At 44.9% G+C, this 24,004-nt stretch overlaps 1 protein-coding gene across 1 annotated transcript in view; it reads left to right on the forward strand.

Annotated features, from left to right (window-relative positions):
• Positions 1-8,031: 8,031 nt before the first annotated feature.
• Positions 8,032-24,004, forward strand: part of il16 (interleukin 16) — a 117,147-nt gene continuing 101,174 nt past the window's right edge. The window contains exons 1-3 of the mRNA XM_041174638.1: positions 8,032-8,379; positions 15,358-15,491; positions 18,895-19,027. Coding sequence (XP_041030572.1) covers positions 8,032-8,379; positions 15,358-15,491; positions 18,895-19,027 — 615 coding nt within the window. The remainder of the gene's footprint in view (positions 8,380-15,357; positions 15,492-18,894; positions 19,028-24,004) is intronic.

Here is a 24,004-nt window from a genome sequence, read left to right on the forward strand (position 1 = left end):
GAGAACTTCAGCTATGAGGATAGATTGGAGAGGTTGGGACTGTTTTCCTTGGAGAGAAGGCTGAGAGGAGGCTTGATAGAAGTTTTCAAAATCATGAGGGAGCTGGACAGAGTAGATAGGGAGAAGCTGTTCTCACTCATAAAAGGATCAAGAACGAGAGGGCCCAGATTTAAAGTGATTTGCAAAAGAAGCAAATGAGATGTGAGAAAAAACTTTTTCACACAATGAGTGGTTCGGGTCTGGAATCCGCTGCCTGGAAGTGTGGTGGAGGCAGGTTCAATCGAGGCATTCAAGAGGGCATTAGATGATTATTTGAATAGAAACAATGTGCAGGGGTACGGGGAAAAGGCAGGGCATTGGCACTAGGTCATAATGCTCATTGGAGAGCCAGTGCAGACATGATGGGCTGAAAGGCCTCTTTCCGTGCTGTTAAGATTCTGAGATTCTGCAAGAAGCAGGCCCCATCCACAAACTGGCCACACTCCCAGGTGAATCAATCACAGTCAGTGGTTTCTGTTAATCACACCCAATTCCAGGACTTTGAGGAAGTTGGATCTTCTGGGCTCTGGGGACACAAATAAAGTTTTGAGTAGAATTTTCTTTCAAAAGTTTTCAAAGGAACTGACTACACCGATATGTTTAGAAAATAGTCTGGTCTATTTCTTAAAAGTAATTTTCATTAATTTAAATTTGGGCGACTCACAATTGACACTGTAGCTAAATGCTGATTTTTGTGATAAACTCATTTACAGTTGAATTAATCAAAATGCATTCAGTTGTGTCATGTTATTATAATGACATAATATCTTGGGCCTATTTATTGTACAAGACACAAGGCACCGGTCACTCATAAGGGATTGGGTAAACACACGGTGGGTTCATTTATTAAGACTAGGCACATATAGGTATATAGGTTATATACTTATATATATAGGTATAAATCTTGAAGGCATCAGAGCTGTGTGTGTGTGCTCTGCTCAGAAGCAAAAGTGAAACTAAGACTGGATCACATGACCTACGAGCACATGAACATACGAATTAGGAGCAGGATTAGGCCCCTTTGAGCCTGCTCCGCCATTCAATAAGATCATGGCCGATCTGATTGTGACCTCAACTCCACATTCCCACCTACCTCCGATTACCTTTGACTCCCTTGTTAGTCAAGGATTTACTTACCTCTGCCTTAAAAGTATTCAATGATGCTGCTTCCACTGGTGTCTGGGGAAGAGAGTTCCAAAGTCTCATGACCCTCTGAGAGAAAAATTTCTCCTCATCTCTGTCTTAAAAATATGACCTCTTATTTTTAAACTGTGTCCCTTAGTTCTAGTCTGTCCCACAGGAGGAAACATTCTTTCAGCATCCACTCTGTCAAGTACTCTCAGGATCTTATATGTTTCAATAAGGTCACCTCTCATTCTTCTAAACACCAATGGATACAGGCCCAGCCCATCCAACCTTTGCTCACAATATAACCCCCTATCCCTGTCAATTGAATGATCCTTCTCTGAACTGCTTCTAATGCATTTATGTCCTTTCTTAAATAAGAAAACAGTGCTCTAGATGTGGTCTCACTAATATCCTATATAATTGTAGAAAAACATCCCAATTTTATATTCCATTTCCCTTGCAATAAATGATAACATTCCATTTGCCTTCCGAATCACTTGCTGTACCTGCATACTAACCTTTTGTGATTCATGTACCAGGACACCCAGATTCTCAGAGTTCTCCAATCTCTCTCCATTTAAATATTACGCTGCTTTTATATTCTTTCTGCCAAAGTGGACAAGTTCACATTTTCCCACATTATACTCCATTTGCCACATTTTTGCCATCTCACTTAACCTATCCACATCTCTTTGCAGACTCCTTATGTTTTTTTCACAGCTTACTTTCCCACCTATCTTTATGTCATCAGCAAACTTAGCAACCGTATAGTTGGTCCCTTTGCCCAATCATTGAGATATATATTGTAAATATCTGAGGCCCCAGCACTTAGCCCTACGGCACTTCACTCGTCACATCTTGTCAACCCAAAAATTACCCATTTATGCTTACTCTCTGCTTTCTGTTAGCTAGCCAATCTTCTATCCCTTATAGTGGTGTCATCCTGATATCCCTTAAAGGCATATTACAAATAGTCACTCTTAAATATATGAAGGAATATTTCCAATGCTAACACTGTTTTATAAATCAAATTTTAAAACACTATCTAATTGTGTTAGATCATGGCAGAATTTGCTTGTTGATATGCAAATGAGCTTAAGAGGCAACATTAGGAAAATATACATTTTTAAATGGGTGCGATTTGTGACAGAAACCGTTTGCGCTCAAAGCAGAAATGCTGCCCCTAGAGGTTTCATGGGGTAAAATCAGCCTTAGCTTTGCACCAATTCTCGTTTGTCAAGGCCCAGAATGGTTCTCAAGCAAAGTGGAGTGACTTGTCCATCTCTAAGGAGCCTCACTCTGCCTTAGTAAAGCAACAATTCAGACCCTGACTCCAGATTTAGTCTACATGCCAGTGGTAACATACCTCACCTGCTAGCACTGCCTATGGGGGAGAAATGGTGGCATCAATTTTCCAATACAAGTGGTGGCAAGAGCGGTAAAGAAGAAAAGAAAAACTTTTCCTTAGCACCCTCCTGAGAACCTCAGGGTGTCCCAAAGTCCTATCTGGCATAATTATATTTTAAATAAAGAAATACATGAATTTTTTAAAGAAAGTATTTCAGTATTGCTGAAAAAAGAGTCATGCCGAAGCTTTTCATCTTGCACTTATCAGAACGCTTCACAAGAATATCAATATAAGGGGAAAACAACAATTTATGCTGTATGTGAAGAAAGTGCTGATTAGTTGTCAAGTGGGCTCTGATTGATAGAGGCATTGCCAGAGAGAATGCACCAGTGATGGTGACTGACATTTAACTGCCAAACATTCTTTGAAATTTAAACCAGGCAACTTGACCTTGATTTGTCAAGGCATTGGCCTGAGGAATGAACCAGTGAATGGCTGTCACTTTTCTTTAGCTGAAACAGGTGCAATGTGTGTACATGTTCTTTCTATCTGCAAAGAACAGGGTCCTGTGTATTAATAAATGTAGTTTGCCATTCACGCAAATGCGCCACACTGCGAACCTGATTGACATTAAATTTGTTGTCAGTGTAATTTTTAGCAGACTGAGGATAATTTACCAAATGTTGTCCAATCGCAGAATCATATCTAATGTTGGACACTGTGTTTTGAGTTTAGCAAACACGGGCTGGTCAGATATGGTCTGTACCTTGCCTGTTGCGCAGTGGCTAGGAAATGCTGTTTAATATCATCCACCAGTCTCTTGAATGTACGGCCTACATACCTGGTATCACAGTGGCACTGAAATTCATATACCACATGACTCATTTGTGAGATAGGTAGAACACCTTTTTGGCTTGATGGCAGTATCCTGTTAGTGGCGAACACTACTGCATAGCAGCAGTGTGAAACAGCTAGCTTCACCTGTTGCTCACATTTTTGAGATACCTTGCCCATCCAGGGTAATCTGGCGTAGGCCCGACTCTAGCGTACATCCTTGGGTTCCATGAGAAACGTGTCTTCGATGGAATGACATCTAACCTCCTACCCCTTGCATATTTCCGATGTGTGGATGATACGTTTGCTGTATTTAAATTTGCAGCTCCATGTAACAATTTCCTTACATGTCTTCATGGGCTCCATCCTGCGCTCAAATTCACCTTTGAAATGGAGCAGTCAAATGAACTCCCTTTCTTTGCTGTGCTAATTGAGGAATCGGCCAAGAGGTTCTCTGCCATAGTCTACCAAAAGTCATTGGTCAATATACGCATTGGGATTCTTACAGTTCCACATGGTATAAGTTTGGCCTTATCGACAACCGTGCACGCTTGATGCTGAAATAAGGCTCATCGAAGGCATCCTGCAGGATAATAGCTACTCTGATCAGCTCATTTTGTGCTGTATATCACACAAACTCATGAAAGGGCCTAAGTCTGTCACATTCAGCCCTGCAAAGTACCTAGTCTACCTCAGATTACCCTGGAAGAGCAAGATATTTCAAAAATGTGAGCGACAGGTGAAGCTAGCTGTTTCACGCTGCTACTATGCAGTAACAACAAAAGTGGTATTCGCCACTACCAGGATGCTGCCATCAAGCCAAAAAGGTGTTCTGCCTATCACACAAATTAATAATGTGATATAAGACCATAAAACATAGGAGCAGAAATTAGGCCATTCGGCCCATTGAGTCTGCTCCGCCATTCAATCATGGCTGATAAGTTTCTCAACCCCATTCTCCTGCCTTCTCCCCGTAACCTTTGATCCCCTTACCAAACAAGAACCTATCTGAATATGAATATGAATATGAATTTTGGTGCCAGTGTGATGCCAGGTATGTAGTCCGCGTGTCCCAAAGACTGGCGGATCATATCAAACAGCATTTCCTAGCCACTTCTCGCAATGGGCAAGGTACAGACCGTACCCAACCAGCCCGTGCTTGCAAAACTCAAACACAGCGTCCAACATTAGATGTGATTCTGCGATCGGACAACATTTTCTAAATAATCCTCAATGTGCTAAGAATTACGCTGATAGCCAATTTAAGATCATCAGTTGGGCTCGCAGTGTGGTGCATTTGTGTGTACTGGAAGCTACATATATTGATACAGGGGGCCCTGTTCTTTGAAGACAGAAAGAACATGTGCACACATTGTGCCTGTTTCAGCTAAACAAAATAAGTGACAGTCAATTGCGGACTTATTCCTTAGGGCAATTCCTTGACCAATCAGGGTCAAGCTGCCTGGTTTAAATTTCAAACAATTCTAGGCAGTTAACTGTCAATCAGCATCACTGCCGCATTCTCCCTGGCAATGCCTCTACCAATCGGAGTTCACTTGACAACCAATCAGCACTCTCTTCACATAGAGTATAAATTGTTGTTTTCCCCTTATACTGGTATTCTTGCAAAGTGTCCTGATGAGTGCAAGATGAAAAGATTCAAAATGTCTCTTTTCTCAGCAATACTCAAGTTCCGTACTACCAAACGATTAGAAAGTAGTTCCCTTCTCCTCTTCTTCAAAAAAAAAACAGATGATTGGGTCACTATCACATTGATGTATATGGGATCTTGCTGTTCACAGTTGGCGACTGCAATTTCCACATTACAACAGCAACTTCACTTCTACAACTGTTAATTATAAAGTGCTTTCAGACAGCGTGAAGTAATGACGGGCTATAGAAAAAGACAGACGTTTCTCTCTTTCTGATTGCTGTTGCAGCTAAGTGATTGTGACAGACATGGGGCTGTTATAAGGGAAGACCTCAAATAACCCCACTTTGGGCTTTGGGTGTCCGGGAGGGTTGAGAATTTCTCTGTGATCTCACTCTCAGACTCAGCTCTGGACTGAATACCACAACATTCGTTGCGAGAAAGTTGTGGCCAACTGTGGAAATCACCATTAAATTCTTCAAAATGTCCATAGCTCACATTCTTTTCAGCTTTTCCTACATTGGTTGATCCTGTTCCTGAGAAAACTGCATGACACCCAGCTCGCTAGAAAACTGCACCAGACCCTCTGCCTGTGAAACTGCACCAGTCCCTCACCCTGTAAAACTGCACCAGACCCTCTCCCTGTGAAACTGCACCAGACCCTCTCCCTGTAAAGCTGCACTAAACCCTCTCCCTGTAAAACTGCACCAGACCCTCTCCCTGTAAAACTGCACCAAACCCTCTCCCTGTAAAACTGCACCAAACCCTCTCCCTGTAAAACTGCACCAGACCCTCTCCCTGTAAAACTGCACCAGACCCTCTCCCTGTAAAACTGCACCAGACCCTCTCCCTGTAAAACTGCACCAGACCCTCTCCCTATTGATCTGTGCCACTCGACTCCACAAGTGGACGAGCAGGAAACCCACAGCTGCAACGCCTCTGTCCCTCACTTTAAGAGGCATAAATGAGTTCACTCAGATTCTAGTTGGTGGATTGAGGGAAGGGCCAAAATATATCAGGGAATTCAGGTGGGTGATGGGACTAAGATATGGGGCAACTAACGGCTAATTTCACAATTCAAATCAAAACAACAGACCTTCAGTATCCTGGTGTCAGGAAAATTAAGCAAATGTTTAGTTGAATGATTAATTATAGACAGAATTTCATTTCTTTCAATTTGTGATGGTGGCTGATGAACATGTGGCAAGTGATCTGGAGAAAGGTAATAAGGAATGTCAGGGTATGAGCCTTTCAAAGTGGAGGAGCAGGTGTAAGATTGTGTGTGTAAATGATAGTTGTTAGAGGAGATGTGTGGCCATAGTGCAAGACTCATGTTAGTGCTCCCTTTAGCTAGAGAGTATTCTGAAGGCTTAGTTGTATAGCGAATATTTTAAGAGGGTGAGAAGTGTGCTGGTGCCAAGAAAGAAAAAGCTGCCTGGCCAGTGCATTACCATGTTAACCCTGGCCTGGTTATTGAACTTCTTGTGCAGGTAAGAGAAGTTGTCACTCAGTGCCAGCACCAGCTTCCTCTACAAGACATGAGGTGACATTTTTGGTAAGTTTTCTGCCACTTGTACCCTGCACTCTTTTTCTCTACTGCCCTGTGTTGTCCAATAGGGTTTGTAGGCCAGATTTTCAGTGAAATTATGGTATCATTACTGTTCTACTTTCTTCTTGGGCTGCCTCATCCAGGGTTGCTGTCTTACATGTTCTTGAAAAGTAGCACAAGAACATTCAGTGAAGATAGCAGACAGTAAACTCATGAGCCAAGCATTGTTCCCTATTTACCCGCTGGCATGACTTTGATGCCACAACCTTCAGCCAGAATTAATTCAATAGATCTGACCATTGCTGGATTGGGACCAGAAAATGATGGTGCAAACTCTAAAATCCACCAAATCCTACACAACATGATTCACTCGTTTTGCCCTAAGGGTGACTAGGGATGAACAATCAGTGTTAGTTTGCCAGCGTTGCTTCTGTCCCAAGAATAGATTATTTAAAAAAAAAAACATGACTCACTTTTTAAAGGCTGCCCTGAAATTTCAATCCACCCAACAGGTTACTCCAATTTGACACTGGTTTTATGTCAATTACTATGACAACAACTTGCATCTCCATACCAACTGTAATGAGTAAAATGTCCCAAAGTGTGTAGAGGGTAACCAAATAAGCTGATCCATGAAGTTCTGGTACATATGTCTCAGCATTTTGCATTGACAATGGTGTAGGTCACTGCATGGAAGATCATTGACCTGAAACCTTAACTCTGTTTCTCTCTCCACAGGTGCTGCCCGTCCTATTGAGTATTTCCAGCATTCTCTGTTTTTATAGCAGGATTCTTACTTTGACAACTCTGGTGAGGTCATTGAACTTCTAGCACCAACACAGTCATGCTTTGGAAGTTAAGTTACTGACAACTACTCACTTGTCTGCCTCTTCCCACTAGTGGCAGAGTTGTTGATTGGAGCACTTTCTATCCATGGTGGGGGAGGGGAAGGAAGAGGCAACAGTGGAAAATCTGTGGGCACGATCTGGAGATCTTGCAGCTATTTTCCAATTCCCATCTGTGTCATTGGTGTTTACAGTGAGGGTGCAGGTCCCTCTGAAAAGCTGCCTTTAAGTGGCATCAGAAAGGTTCAAATATCAGCCTATCTGACAGGTGTGTAGTTAATGAATAGCAAGGGTAGCACTGATTCTATGCCTGAGCCATTATAATAAGTAGGTAACATGAGTAATACATGCTGTCTGAGATAATGCCATTGGGCACATGTAATGTTCCAAAAAATGGGTGCAGGACCAAAAATGGGTGCTTAGAGTATTTATGAAGGACCATCGAGGTACCCCTGTGTCATTAATAGAGAGAGAGGTGATACGTTTTCCAGTTTTGCAGCTATTATAGCATTTTGAGATGAGTTTGTTTGCCCTAACCTTCACCCTCTTTACGTTTACAGGCAGTGTGTATTGGTGGGAAAAGGGACAAAAGTGCTTCTTCATGCTGGCAAGGAGAGAGAAAAGAAATTCAGCAGAAATGCTTTACGCTTGCAGCAACAGACATAAAAAAAAGGAGACATCCTCCTCCCAGAAAAGTCAGAAAAGCTCTTTAAGTAAAAGCAGCAAGAAATCCAGAAAGTTTGGGGTGATTTCCAGAACTTTCTTACTGTGTAGTTCAAAGAACAGTGATGATAGAACAAATGCTGAGGAAAATGATTCTGCATCAAAGGGGACAGCGTCTGAAGGTGTCAGTGAATTATCTGTGAATGACCCCATATCCCGAGCAATATCACAAGCCCAGCCAAATAACCCGAATGTCGAGGACTCTGTGATTCAAAGTGGAATTGGGTCTGGAAAGGATATTGAGGAAGTCCATCCTGTTAAGGTGAGAACGTCATACAGAACGGGATTAAAAACCCCAGAGACTGCAAATGCTGGATCTATATCATTGGTCAGTCAGTGTCTGTGGAGACTGGTTATGAAACTTTGGATGCAATCCTTTGTGATATAGTTAACCTGTCACTTTACAAGGGCAAGTCAACATCCTGCATAGATGGGTACTTTCCCACCTTCTCAAGTTTGCATTATCAAATGCCTGGACTTTTAACGGTTTAACATCAATATTGCAAATATGTGCAACTGGAGGAGAAATCTAGAGGAGGGTCACAGTGTATGGTTCATAGGACATCAACTGCCAATCCATGGACCGCAACTTGCATTTATATAGCACCTTTAATGTGGAAAATTGCCCCAAGTCACTTTACAGGAGCATAATCAGACAAAATTTGGTGCGGAACCACATAAAAAGATATTAGGGCAGGTGATCAAAAGCTTGAACAATATTGTAGGTTTTAATGAGGGTCCTAAAGGAGGAGAAAGATAGAGAGGTGGTGAGGTTGAGGGAAGGAATTCCATTCTACAGGCATAGGATGCCAATGGGGCAAGTGAAGTTACCCATCCACAGGAGAGCAGAACTGGAGGAATACACAGAGGGCTGGAGGAGGTTACAGAGATAGGGAGGGATGAGGCCATGGACAGATTTGAAAACAAGGATGAGAATTTTAAAATCAAATGTTGCCTGACCACTGATATAGCTCAGCGAGTGAAGGTGTTGATGGGTGAATGAGACTTGGTGTGAGTTAGAATAGAGCTTGGGGTGAGCTGAAGTTTACGGAGGTGGAAGTTTCAGACACCAGTCAGGAGAGGGTTGCAATAGTCAAGTTTGGAGTGAACAAAGGCATCTCTGACGTTCTCAGGAGCAGAGGCCTGAGTTAGCAGTGGTGACGGGCGATGCCATGAAGGTGGGAGTAGGTGGCCTTGGAGATGAAGGGGATATGGGGTCATGAGTTAAATAAGAAGCCAGTGTTGCAAACCATCTGGTTCAGCCTCGGGCAGTATCCAGGGAGAGAAATCTAGTTGGCAGCAGGGACCAAAGACGTTAGCTTCAACCTTCCCAATATGTCACTGGAGGAAATTTCTACTCATCCAATATTGGATATTGAAGAAGTAGCATCATAAATCAAAGTCAGTGGGAGGGTTGGGAAAGGTGGTAGTGAGGTAGAACTGTGTGTTGTCAGAGTGCATGTGGAACCTGATATTCTGTTTTTGGATGATGTTGCTAAGGTGCACGACATAGGTGAAAAATAGGGAGGCCAAGAATAGATCCTTGGAGGTCTCCAGAAGTAATGGTGCAGGAGTGAGAAGAAAAGCCAGTGCAGAAGTCATTGGTTATACTGCTGGTGTACCATCTCCCATCAAATAATTCAATTTAAAAGCAATAAATAAAAGCAAATGGGTCCCCATTTTAAGGCTTTCTGCAGAACTCTCACTAATGATGCAACTACAGAAGGCTTTTTATAAGCAACATTAAATAAACTATTGACCACACTGACCTTTGCTGAATTTATCATTTATTCTGCATCAGAGGCCAACTGCTGATGAGACTGAACAGATACATTACAAACTTTTGCAGGTACACAATTTCCATTTGGGCTGATTTATGTAATCTGCTGTGGAAATATCTGTCACGGCCCCAACAATATAATAATTTAATTATATTAAATTAGGATTTCAATCAAGTGCTTCTGCTTCGAACCAATCGCAAGGCAAGCGGTTAATTCATCTGTAACAGTTAGTTCATTCTGCGCCTCCTCAGACCCTCAGATCTGCAGACGGGATTAAGGAAGGGCATTCCGCACACAGTGCTTTCTCATTAACCTGGTAATGCAGCTCTTGTCCATTTGGAGCACCCCTGGGAGTTCAGAGGCAATGTGGTGTGGACACAAAGGCCGAATATAACTGGTTTCTTCCCCTTTTCACACACAGAACCAGGGAAAAAAGCATAACTCAGGCAAGGCACAGATGAACTCACAGCCTACACTGGCTGATAAGATTACTGATAAATCTGTCACAAGCAGATCAGTGTTCATGATTATAGACCCTTTTCTCCCAAAGCTACAATGAGCCTTTTTGTGTTCGGATACGCTTTCTATCTTTGCGATACTTATGTTGGTCATATTTTATATCGATTTTATGGAACCAACTTTTCCTGATAAAGTAAAGCTTTGTTCAGCTGATCTGCATGCAGTTTTTGCTGCTGTAATTATGTAATTGAATTTTGGGTCATATTGCTTTAAATCACGCAGATTTTCCAACAGTTTCCAGAAAATTCTACAAAAACTATTATGGTTTTGAGGGTAAATGTACAGCAAGATGTAGAACTAAATAATATACACAGTTAACAATGGATAAAGTATCAAGCTACAGTTGATGATTGATAGAGTTAATAATGGATAGGGTTAACAGTTGGTAGAGTCACCACCACCTGGAAGTTACCCTCCAAGACACACATCGTTTTGCTTTGGAAAGATATCGCTCTTCTTTTACTGTCACTGGGTCAGAATCCTGGAACTCCCTCGCTAACAGCACTGTTGGTGTACCTATACTACATGGACTGCAGCAGTTCAAGAAGGCAGTTCACCAGCACCTTCTCAAGGGCAATTAGGGATGGGCAATAAATGCTGGCCCAGCCAGCGACACCCACATCCCATAAAAATGTGTAACATAAATAAAATTAACAGGGGTTAGAATTCCGGATCTGACCCCTGATCTGTCCTGGGAGATCTGCTCTCAGTCATGCTTCCAATAGAAGGAAAGATTTAACTTTAGTTGCTTTGATTCAAGGTTACCTTCCATGTTGGAATGGTCTCCTACTGATAGGAACGCGTGTATGGACTTCAGATGCCATCCAATTTGGGCTTAATTTTTATGCTCTTTAAGTTGAAGATGATTTGGAGGGTAAATGTACAGGAAGATGTAGAACTAAATAACATACACAATTAACAATGGATAGAGCATCAAGATATAGTTAATGGTCGATAGAGTTAGTAGTGGATAGAATTAACAGTAGGTAGAGTCACCAGCTCCTGGAAGTTCCCCTCCAAGCCATACGCCATCCTGAGGAGCATCAAAACTCACTGTCTTGGTTCAAAATGGGAGAATGTGTTTTCAATTTATTGCTCCCAGTGTAATGCTTCATGTAATAGCAGGGTATAGTGGAAAATAAGGTGCAGAGTGTAGTAAAAGGGACTGGCACATAAAGGGTTAATGTGGGACTGAATACAGTCCTGCTCACACAGTGATATAAGAAGGCACATGACCCAGACCTAGGGTCAATGTGGTGTTGAGCAGAGACATGTGAAGACTTAGACATGGAGATAGCTCCTTGCCTGTACCCTTTACTGTGTATAAAAACAAAATGCTGGAAAAACTCAGCAGGTCTAATAGCATCTGTGGGGAGAAAGACAGAGTTAATGTTTTGAGTCCGTATGACTTTTTAGCCCTGAAGAAGGGCCATACAGACTTGAAACATTAACTCTTTCTCCCCACAGATGCTGTTAGACCGGCTGAGTTTTTCCAGCATTTCCTGCTTTTGCTTCAGATTCCCAGCATCTGCAGTATTTTGCTTTTTTCCCCTTTACTGGATATATGGATATAGTTACAAGTAGTTAATAAAGATTTGCTGTTAACTACTGAAGATTGCAAAGACTTCTTTAAGAAACGCCATTCTGTCACCAAAACCTCCCCCACATGGTGGCAGCTGGGGATCACTAACCCTCAACCTCACTAAAACGCTGAAAGAAAAATAAAAGTCTTCAACCGAAATTCTGGCCTGAAAGAATCTCCCAACAGAAGCTGAAGATACTGAGAAAATTCACCAGAAAACACTCCAGAGAAAAGAGCCTGGAAACTGAAGGAAGAGATTTTTACCACAGTGGAAGACTCCAGTGAATCCCCCTAGGGAGTCCAGCTTCAGAGTGCAGAGTGGACAGAACCTGCAAGGGTGAGCTAAACCTTTTAAAGATCCAGGCTACAGTTAGCCCTGAGAACCCCGTTTCACTAATCTAGTGTCAGACGTGTTGGTTGAAAGAAACATGTCACTAAATCCTGGTCCCCAACTTGGAGCATCAACACATGGCCCTCCCAAGCTCATAAAAGAAAAAAAATTAAACCTCTTGGGAACATTGCGACTGTCTAACTTGGAAAACAGCAATCTTACGTTTTAATCTGAACACCTCGTTACTCGGAAAAACAAACCTTTGAACAAAAGAAGTCAGCATAACGCCGACCCAGGCAACCATTGTTAAAGATTTTCCTTCAAGAAGCACACCATCACCATTGTAGAGTCTGCCAAACTTGGTAAGCATGGGAAATCCTTTGTATCGCAGTGAACGGTGACACCACCTTGAAGCTCTTAAAGCTGTACCCACACTTTAAAAATCTTCAACATGGATCACAGCCCAATATTTCCAGCTTAATTTGGACCAACCCAAGGGCCAGACTAGTCACAAAATTGGGGCCTTTGGAGGAAAAGATTTTTAAGATATATCTTCACTTCAGGTTTAAAAAAAGTCAGGAGAAGAGCAAGTTAACACGTTTCTTTACTCTATAGGGCCAATTGCAGAAGACATCATTGCAAGATAGGAAAGTAATGAGTCATCTGCCAAATTTGAAGAGGTTTTACAGTCATTCGCCATTTATTTCCACTTGCAAATCAACAAAACATTAGAGAGAGCTGAATTCAATCAGAGAGTCCAACTGCCTAGGGAGGCTGTCAATTCCTTCATAAATGAACCCTACAGGATGGCAGAGGGGTGCAAATATGGAGACTTAAATTCTGAGCTCATCTGAGGCAGATTTGTGGACAATTCACTCTCTGACCTCTGAAAAGCTAAAGATGACCAAACCCTAGGCAAGACAATCCAGATAGTTAGACTGCCTGCGCTACAATCTTAAGGGGCGAGGATATGGCATGGGGCAGAAGCCAACCTTCAGCCTATCTTATCAGGTCACAAAAACACAGGGACAGTCCAAGTCAGGGAAGGCAATTTCTGAGCCACCCAGCAGTGCAATCTTGTCAGCGCTGGGGTACGAAGTGCTCTCACAAGAGAGATCAGTGTCCTGCAAATACAGCCCAATATTTCCACGGCAACCGACAAGGACACTTTGGCAAACTGTGCAAGTCAAAGCCCCAGCACCTCACAGAAGGACCAAAGGTAATCCACGAGGTTGAGACTGAAAACCCGGAAGAGACACAACCATGCTTCTTGGATCAGGTCAAGGATTGTGGTTCTTCATTTTGGACTGCAGACAACTTTGTAAATGGTCATCTAACACATTTCAAATTAGATGCAGTCCCAGCATGACAGCCCTGTCAGACAAGGAACCATGGCTCAAAGACCTCTGGCTTCAAACAACTTTATGAAGTTGAGGAGCCTGACATTGGCATCACTCTGGAACCATTTAGCTACGACGGCAAAAAGATCTTTGAGCTGATGTACGTCATACACAACCAGCCATTCTCTCTCCTGAGCAGGGATGCCTGCATAGCCTTGGATCTCCTCCAGATGGCAAATGATGTCAAGAAAACCACTGTCTTTAGCCAACCAGAACTGTGCAGTGCCGAGTACTCAAACACAGGCCCAGAGAAAGGAGGAGGTGGCCAGGGCAGTCAGCTAAAGAGGAGCAAGGTGGAGAATTGAAATGACAAACAACAGGCAACTCAGGTTCGCACTTTACTTTTATTCATTCAAGGGATGTGAGCATCACTGGCTAGGCCAGCATTTATTAGCCACCTCTAACTGCCCTTGAGAAGGTGGTGATGAGCCACTTTCTCAAACTGCTGCAGTCCATGTGGTGTAGGTACACCCACAGTGCTGTTAGAGAGGGAGTTCCAGGATTTTGACCCAGTGACAGTGAAGGAACGGTGATATATTTCCAAGTCAGGATGGTGAGTGACTTGGAGGGGAACTTCCAGGTAGTGGTGGTCCCATGTGTCTGCTGCCCTGGTCCTTCTAGATGGTAGTGGTCATGGGTTTGGATGGTGCTGTCTAAACAGACTTGGTGAGTTTCTGAAGTGCATCTTGTAGATGGTACACACTGCTGCTACTGTGCATCAGTGGTGGAGGGGGTGAATGTTTGTGGATGGGGTGCCAATCAAGTGAGCTGCTTTGTCCTGGATGGTGTCAAGCTTCTTGAGTGTTGTTGGAACTGCACTGATCCAGACAAGTGGAGAGTATTCTATCACTCTCCTGACCTGAGTTATTTGCCACATTCTGACAGAGGGGAATTTGATATTAGCTGGTGGACTGAGTGGAGGTATCCCACAAATCAATCACCCAAGCTTCATTTAGTCTACCCAAAGTAAAACAGAGCACATCGTGAGCAGCGGACAAAGTATACTAAATTGAAAGAAGCACAGGTAAATTATTGGGTGCATGAGCTGGTCACTCCTTATGAACCCCATGGATATATAAATATAGTAAATATCGCTGGAGCCTGGAGAACAGAACACTACACGCTCTTAGTGAGTGTGACCAAAGAAGCATGTACATTACAGGGAGTAGAAAATTGTTTGAATGTGTCCAAAGCTCTGGAATTCCCTCCTTAAACCTGTCCACCACTCCGCCTTTCAAATGCTTCTTAGAACTTACCGTTTTGATTATGTTTTAGGCTGTCTGTCCTTACTTAGCTTATTGTCAAATGTTGTGTTGCGAAGCACCTTGGGCTACTTGACTATACAAAAGTGCTATCTAAATGCAGATTGTTGTGAGTTTCTGACAGACACTGACCACATCTGAATTTTAGCTGTACTCCTGTCAATTTTCCCCATATTTGGCTTCACAGGAAATCTCTGCCCTGGAATTATACATTTCTTTCTTGTTATAATTCCAGTAGAACTTGCTAGTATTTAATAAGTAATAAGCCGTTTTAGCATAAAATGTACTTTAGAAACGGAATTCACTGTATTTATCCTAAATCCTTTGGATGTTCTGAACCTAAACAACATGCATTGCTTTGACAGGAGTCTGCACTGGGTACCTGGAGGCTGTACATAGCCACCGGAGAAAAGGAATTAGGGATCAGGATCAGCGTGGATGGACATGAACCTTCTGCCATGACAGTTAGTCATGTGATCAGCGGAGGGGCTGCTGACAGGTAATCCCCTCGATCTGTGGATGGTCCCTTCCAAGCAGGAGACTGACCCATTTTTCCTGCTGTTCAGTTACTTCAGATCAGTGTGTTGACCTCAATTCCTGCACAGGTTTGAATTCGATGACAAGGCTCGGAGATAGCTCATTGCAAATGATCACATCATGATGCACTAATATCAAATTCCCCTCTCTGTTATTAATTCCACCATGGAGTGAAAATAGGGTGGGTTCTATAAAGGGTGAGTGATCTGCTTTGCCAGATTAAAGGTTAACGGGAAGGTGCTACTGGCCGTAAAAAGTAAAGATAATTGTTTTAGACATTTGTTCTCCCAGGATGGGCTTTCCTGCCAGGAGGGTTTATCAAGAGTCAGTCATAAATGGGTAGTAGTTCCCCAGAATTTCCATCTGTGATTGCCAATAAGCTAAACACTGAGAGTGTTGCAATGACCCAATGAATATAGATCAATTATTCTGGTTTGACAGATTGGGGAGGACTAGGCAAATAACTTTAAACTATGCAACAGTATCAGATTGGATTTTGGAAGTGAGTCTCTGGAACATATCCCTAGCTGCTGTGGTGGATGCTGATTTTCTCTATGTCTTCGAGATGGAGCTGGACTTGTCCCTAACTGGGGCGGAGATCACTTCATATGTATTTAATGTTAAGTGTCTTATAAATAACACATTCAATTACCTGAAGGCAGGGGAGGACATTTTCAGAGCATTTGTTCCTTCACTGACATTGGGCCAGGATTTTCTGGTTCCTCCCACCTGACGGGATGTTACGATCTTGCTGAACTGAATTAAGATTTAGATGATTCGCTAAATCCACGGGGGTGGGTGGTGACACACCACGGCAGGGATGTAAAATCCTGGCTTTGGCTTTTTTATCTTGAAGCTCCAGCCATCATGGTAGTGACATTTTCTATGTTTGAGCTGCTGGGTACATGTCAAGTGCAGTTTTGGACAGGTGCAAATTGAAATTGTCATGAGGTAGCTTCCTGGCTCTCAATGTATGCAAATTTATACACCTACCTCCGTGATAATACACTCTAGAAACAGCTTTTCACTGATGAAAATAGTAGAAGGTAACTGCACTCTAAATTCTATCAGCAGCTAAGATGTGGGGAGCCTGGGTGTGACTGAATTCTGTGAGCCAGCCAGCCAACCCATGCAATGAGGAGCCACACAACTTGCTGTGAGATTTCTTACCAAACACAAGATTACATTTGGTCTTTTTCCCTCAAGCTTTCATGTCAGTTATCCTTTTTATTCCAAAGGGAACCAGGGTCAATGTGCAACAAGGAAGCTATTGAGTGATAAGACAGACTGATTGCTGTAGGACACTATCTGGATTTTGCAACTGGATTTATAATCTGTTAAATTCCAATATTCCTATCAAAAACATTGCTGAGACTAAGGTCTCGAGGTGTCTTCTGAGCAAATATTCTCTTTCACACCCCAAACCAAATGATTTTTAAACTATTGGTGCCTTATGGCTCACTCCCTCATGCAATGCAGCATTGGGTGGCTGTGTGACTTTTTCAGTCTCTGTCCATGCCACTCGTTATCAAGCCTGTGAGTATATCACACTGCAGTCTATCTTCCTTCCTGTAAGAAGTCTGCTGTCTGCTGCTAATGGTAAGCTAGCACAGGGGATTCATGGTTGTAAATGCACTAGTGCTTTGTCCAACTCAACACCCTGCTCACAAAACTAAACTGCAAGAAACTGATAGTGTGTTTAGTTATTTTAGACGTATTGGGGTTCTGTTTTAGAATATTCAATCAAAACTTCTGCCAAGATTGGGCAACAGAGGAAATTAGATCTAGCTCATTCAGGGTGATATTGGGAAGCCCTTTTTTACACAAAGAGTAGTATAAATTTGGATCTCTCTCCCCCAGTGGGATGTGGGTGTCACTGGCCAGGCCAACATTTATTGCCCTTCAGAAGATGTCAGTGAGCTGACTTCTTGAATCCATGTACCTAGGTCGATGCCAGTTTAATTCCTTTTAGACTTTTGATACAACTTGAGTGGTTTGCTAGGACCTTTTTTTTCAGAGGAAAGGTAAGAGTTAACCACATTGCTGTGGTTGGGATACTTGCCTTTATTAGCCGAGGCATAGAATACAAGAGCAGGGAGGTTATGCTGGAACTGCATAAAACGCTGGTTAGGCCACAACTGGAGTACTGTGTGGAATTTGGGTCACCACATTATACGAAGAATGTGGTTACACTGGAGGGGACGCAGAGGAGATTTACCAGGATGTTGCCTGGGCTGGAGGGTCTGAGCCATGAGGAAAGATTGGATAGGTTGGGACTGTTTTCCTTGGAACAGCGAAGGTTGAGAGGGGACCTGATAGAGGTGCATAGATAGGGTGGATAAGAAGGCACTTTTTCCATTAGTAGAGGGGTCAATAACTAGGGGGCATAGATTTAAGGTAAGAGGTAGAAGGCTAAGAGGAGAATTTTTATCACTCAGAGGGTGGTGGGAGTCTGGAACTCACTGTCTGAAAGAATGGTTGAGTCAGAAACTCTCGTAACATTTAAGGGCCAAGCACTGGAATATGGGATTAGTTTAGTCAGATCTTTGTTGACCGGCACAGACGCAATGGGCCAAATGGCCTCCTTCTGTGCTGTAAACGTCTATGATGGTCTGGAGTCACATATAGACCAGACTAGGTAAGGACAGCAGATTTCCTTCCCTAAAGGACATTAGTAAACCAGATGTGTTTGACAATGGCTTTATTATCATGAGACTTTTAATTCCAGATTTTTTATTGAATTCAAATTCCACCATCTGCCGTGGTGGGATTCAAACCCAAGTCCCCAGAACATTACCCTGGGTCTCTGGAGTACTAGTACAGTGACAGTACCATCATGCCACTGCCTCTCGCCATTGATGCTGGGCTGGGGAGTACATGGGAACTTTCAAAACTGAGACTATTAGGTGTTTGTTAGGAAGGCTGGGTATTAAAGGTTAAAGCATGTGGGTAAAGGGAGTTAAGATACAGATCAGCCAGGGTCTCATTGAATGGTGGCACAGAATCAAGGGTTAAATTACTTATTCCTGTTCCTCTGCTCCTCTGGTAATTATCCTGAAGGGGGGGTGGGCGCTGTGGGTAAGTGAGTTGTGACTCCTCCCATTCCAGGGGGATGTAAGACAGGTCTGGCTGAGGTAGACTTGGGACCTGCCTCCTGGCCCTGCCCCTGAGAGTGGAGGGCAATGGCAAACCACCACTGCCTAAAAACTGCCAAGGAAACGGTTCAGGATGAAGCATCAGCGGACAATGAGCCAAGGAGTTGCCTTCGCACAGAGCTGGTGGAATGGAATCATGTGTTATTAATTATTCTCCTACAATGTTGTTCTCAGTATTCATTTGAGATTTCTTTTCAATATGACATTTAGAGATGGGCGACTCAGCCCAGGTGATAAACTGTTGGAGGTGAATGGATCCTCATTGTCTGGACTTACATTCCAAGAGGTCAATTCTCTGATACACTCAACAAAAGGCTTGGTGGATTTGGTTGTTGCAAATAAAGTAAGTTATATAAGTTTATTAAAACCTATTTCATTGCTGTGGAATGTGCTGTGTCTTATTGGAAAGCCTTAGTTGTGATGCTTGGCATCATATTCAAGTTTAATAGTTCTTATTGCTTGTTTCTCTCAATGCCAGTAGACATCCCTGCATCCTCCATGTTGCTAATGATGGGTTAAAAGATATAGGGTGGAATTTTCCATGCCCGTTGGCACCGGGCGTCATGGTGGGCGTGAACAGACAATATGGCAGCAAGGCCAAAAGTCGGTTTCGTGATGTCGTGAAACCAGTTTGCAATGGTCTGGGCCGCCCATCAGTGGTGGGCTATGTTTCCCACCGCTGAACATCAGGAACTTCATTTTAATACATCTGCAAATCATTCTAAGCTCTGCTCACCGAAATTAGCCCCCCATGCTGGATCATCCAGGCATGTCAGTGTGATTGCACACCAATCTGTCTGACAACAGCATATATAAGGCATGCACCTGGCAAGCAGCACTTCAAGGGGAACTTGGAGGTGAGTGCAAAGTAACATTGCGCAGCGCTCATGAGGGTCACCTGTTGGACCTCAAGGTCGAGACACCACATTCAGGCGAGGGCACAGACAAGTCACATTTTCCTGGATGACTGACAGAGCGGTGCCAGGGCAAGGGCTGCCCTGCTGTTGAGGCAAGTTATGGGGGGAGGGGCAAGGGTTGCCCTGTGGTTCAGGAGAGTGGAGGGAGTGCAAGGGCTGCACTGCAGCTGATGGTAGTGCACAAGCACTTGCGGGGTGTGGGCGAGGGAAGCGGCCATGTATTAGGGAAACCTTGTATAAAGTGACCATTCCTCTGCAGCTGAGACAGTTCAGATGCAGCCCCATTGATATGATTGGAGTCGGCGTCTAGCTTATCCAACCACTCAAGAAATGCAGATGCATCAAAGTGGCACCAAGAGCTCCAAGTTTTCCATCCCTCAGGCACAGACTACAACTAATGAGTGTTTTAGTGGACTGCAGAACAGTTGGATGACTGGGCACATTGTACAATCTCCTTGCTAAATCTGGCCATGGAGCAGTCACTGCAGGAGAATGTCTGTGCCTGAGCTGAAAGCACAGCATCAGTCCAGTGGGCAAAGCTGCTGCCAATCGGTCAGATGGAGTGGGGCAGAGGAAGGTGGGGTTTCGGGCAGCCATGCAGTGCACTAAATTCTGGCCATCCAAGTGGTGACCAACACTCTCTGGGGTGCATTAGGTGGCCTTCACAATTAACTGAAAGGTCCTTAGCACAGCCATGCTAACACACGTGTCTCTATCATTCATCCTGCAGGAGGAGTACATCAGGAGCATGCAGCCTGGTGAACTAGTTGTATGCCTCATAGCTTACAGAGATCAGAGATGAAGGAGAAGAGAGTGACAGAGGCACCCGGCTGGGCAGAGGGAGGAGCAGCACCCTCAGGAAGAAGAAGATGATGGGACTCCCGTGCACACCGCTGAAGATCCATAGCGAGCTGTTGCTGGTTGGCACCTAGCTAGGCCCAGGGTCTTTAGATGGTGCAGGCCATTCCTGCAGATGTCCAAGAACCAGTGTCACTGAAGACTGTGCATGTCTAGGGAACTGGTCGCTCACATCTGCCACCTGCTGCAGGATTTGGTGCTACAGGGACTTGGAGGGCATCCAGTGCCTGTGGTCATGAAAGTGACCACAGCGCTACATTTTTATGCTAGTGGCTCCTTTCAGGGCTCCAAGGGTGACCTCTGTGGGATATCGCAAGCCTCCACACACAAGTGCATTCAGGGGTCACAGACATCATCTTCGTGAAGAAACACATCTTTGTGCATTTTGCCCAGGACCTGGAAAGCCAGGAAATAAGATTACTGGGATTTGCCCAGATTTCAGGTTTTCCACAGGTGCAGGATGCCATTGACTGCACTCACGTGGCACTCAGATCTCCATGGCAACACGTAGTCAACTATGTCAACCACAAGGGCTTCCACTTGCTGAATGTTTAGTTGGTATGCGACCATCACAAACACACCCTGCAGGTCTGCACATGGTTCTCAAGGGATGTCCATGACTCCTATATTCTCAGTTGGTCTCAGGTCCCTGACATCCTCCAGGGTTCAGAGAGGCTGCAGGGTTGGTTCCTCAGGGACAAGGGCGACCCTGACAAAGTGGCAGACGACACCCATGAAGCGGCCTCAGACTGCAGCAGAGAGAAGGTACAAGGCTTATGCTGCAACTCGCACTTTGGTGGGGCAAACCGTTGGGATGTTGAAAATTAGGTTCCATTGCCTGGACAGGTCTGGTGGAGCTCTGCAATACAGTCCGCAAAGGGTGTCACATATCGTCATCGTGTGCTGCACTCTTCACAACCCAGCGCTTCAATGGGGAGAGGAGCTGCCTGAGGAGGAGATGGGGGAGCTACACATCTCCTCCGATGAGGAGGACATCGACAGGGATGAGGTCCTCGAAGGCAGCGATGATGGCGATGAGGCCCACACACGGGCCAAATGAGGCAGGCGCACTCGGAGGCCCTCATGGCTGCTAGATTTATGGAGGATGATGATGGCATGCAGTGAGGAGGCCCCATAGGTCCTCACATGGGCTCTGTGAATGTTTGACTCCTGTCTGGCTGATGACAGTGGTAAGGCTCTGAGGTAAGGCTTCTGTCATGGAGACGCAGCAGATACCCATAGTCTCCACATTCCAGGAGGATGATGATGACATGCAGTGAGGACACTCCATAAATCCTCACATAGCTTATGTGAATGTCTGACTCCTGTTTGGCTGATGGCAGCTCACTTGTTCTCTGTGAACAGGGCCATATCACGGAGAAGCAGTGTGGAAACTTTAACTCCTCCTGATCCTATGGCTTCCTTCATGAGCTGCACCCTTCAGGACCGCACTGTCACCAGACACAGATGCTGATGAGCTGGGGGCAGCCACACCTCAAAGGTGCTGAGAGCACATACAGATAGAATGACAGAACTCTGAACCATCAGCCCAGGACATTCTGGCAGCAAATGAGAAGCCCCATCGAGGTGCAGGCATGACTGACGTGTCCAGTGACTGTGAAAGCACAGCATCAGTGTGCTGGGAAGGTTACACAAAGCACAGGGCTGAGGGTCTGGACTGAGACACTTGTCTTTATCTTGTGCAGGGACCAAGGTTTCACATCTGAGTGACATGAACACTGTTCAGAACAAGGAGTCACAGGCAAGGAGGCATTCTTGGGAGTTCATTTACAATAGTCAACATTATGTACAAGTGATTAACACCCATGCCCACATGGTTAAAATACATTTCTTAACCTTACTAACCCTGCCATTACATCTTGGTGCTCCCCCCAACATCCACAGTGGAGGTGGAGGCAGCCTGCTGACTGCTGCGCCCTGTCTGTGATGACATTAGCAGGCATCCTCTGGAGGAACAAGACCTGGACAGCCTCGGCCTGCTTTGGGTCTCCTGCTGTGTAGCAATGGCACCCTCCTCAACATGTGGAGCAGGAGCTGATGGGGTCACAGGAAGAGGAGATTCAGATGGGCCGGACACTCCCAGAGTCACCTGAGCAGATGGCCTGGGGATGAGCACCTGCTGGTCCTCCCCTCTATGGATGTCTGCGAGCTGACTGCTTGAGGGGAAGATAAAGCTGGAGAGACATCAAGGTGCCCCGCACCCCTCTCGCATTGACACTGCTGGAGACGAACCAAGGCATCAGCGATGGAACTCAGCACGTGCAGCAGTGCAGGACCCATGTCCTGGACCAAGGTCTCCATGCTAACTGCCATCCTATCAGTGTTGACCTCAGTGCGTTAGCATGCCAGCGCTATCACCTCAGACTGAAAGCGGATGGACTCCTCCATTGTGCCTTATAATCTGAGGAGTGCAGCAGACATCCCTTCCTGATGTTCCCGAGCTTGCCTTTGCAGCTCCAGCAACTGTAACACGACCGAGTCCCGAGGCTCCTCAACTGACTCAGACTCAGCAGATTTTTGTCTTCCAACAGTCGCCCGAGTGTTGGACAAATGGGAAGTCCCTGCCTCCGCCTGCTGTGAATCAGAAAGTGTGTTGTGCTCATCAGATTGTGACCCTGAGGCTACTCTCAAGCTAGGTCCCACTGAGGTGTCTGTCTCTGCACTGGTGGAGGGTGTGGGTGAGCGCTATAATGGGTCTTCAATTAGGATTTCAACAGATTCCTCTTCTGAAGTGAAGAACCTGGGTCATGGACTCTGTTGGCTGTTTCCCAGGTGTGACTGCGAAACCAAGGAGAGATAATTAGTGCATGGCATCACTCACAGCATGGTTATGTGATGGATGTCGCACTGCTGGACACTCACTAGGTAGAGCAGCACTGACCTCACCGTCAGCACAGCAATGGTCCAGATCCTCGCCAGCCAGCTGGATGGCTCTGTTTTCAAAGTCCGTGAGCACCTTGATTTCAGGTATTCCACCACTGGTCTGAGACCTCCCCCTGTTTCTGTGTACCAGCTTGTCCTGCATGAATAGAGATGGAGATAGTGTAAGCAGGACGCCTGACAGGCCAGATGATAAGTACGCCTGGCCTGTGTGGACGGTGAATGGTCCCATGGTTGGGATGAGGACAATGAAGGTGAGTGTGAGAGAGTGAATGGTGATGTCCCTTGACCTGGCAGTGAGTGAGGGCCCTGTGGGTGTGTGATGGGTTTGTGTGTGTGTGAGTTGAGAGTGATGAGAAGAGTGACTGACCCTGGTAGAATGGAGGAGATCATTTGTTCCCTTTTGGCACTGGATGGCTGTCCTCTTTTGCAGGACTTTGGCACTGACCACCGCTGCCACTGTCTCCCAAGCCAGACTGGTGATGTTCCTGCCCCTCCTGCAGCCAGAGAGGGTTGAGAGGATATCATGGTGGGCCTCGATGGCATCCAAAGGGCATCCCAGGGATGCATCACTTAATCGGGGTGGGGGGGGGGGGGGGGGGGGTGTGCGGACAGGGGGAAGATGGGGGTGGGGCACTGCAATC

This window comes from Carcharodon carcharias, chromosome 26 (genome assembly GCF_017639515.1).
Source record: "Carcharodon carcharias isolate sCarCar2 chromosome 26, sCarCar2.pri, whole genome shotgun sequence".
Lineage (NCBI taxonomy): Eukaryota > Metazoa > Chordata > Chondrichthyes > Lamniformes > Lamnidae > Carcharodon > Carcharodon carcharias.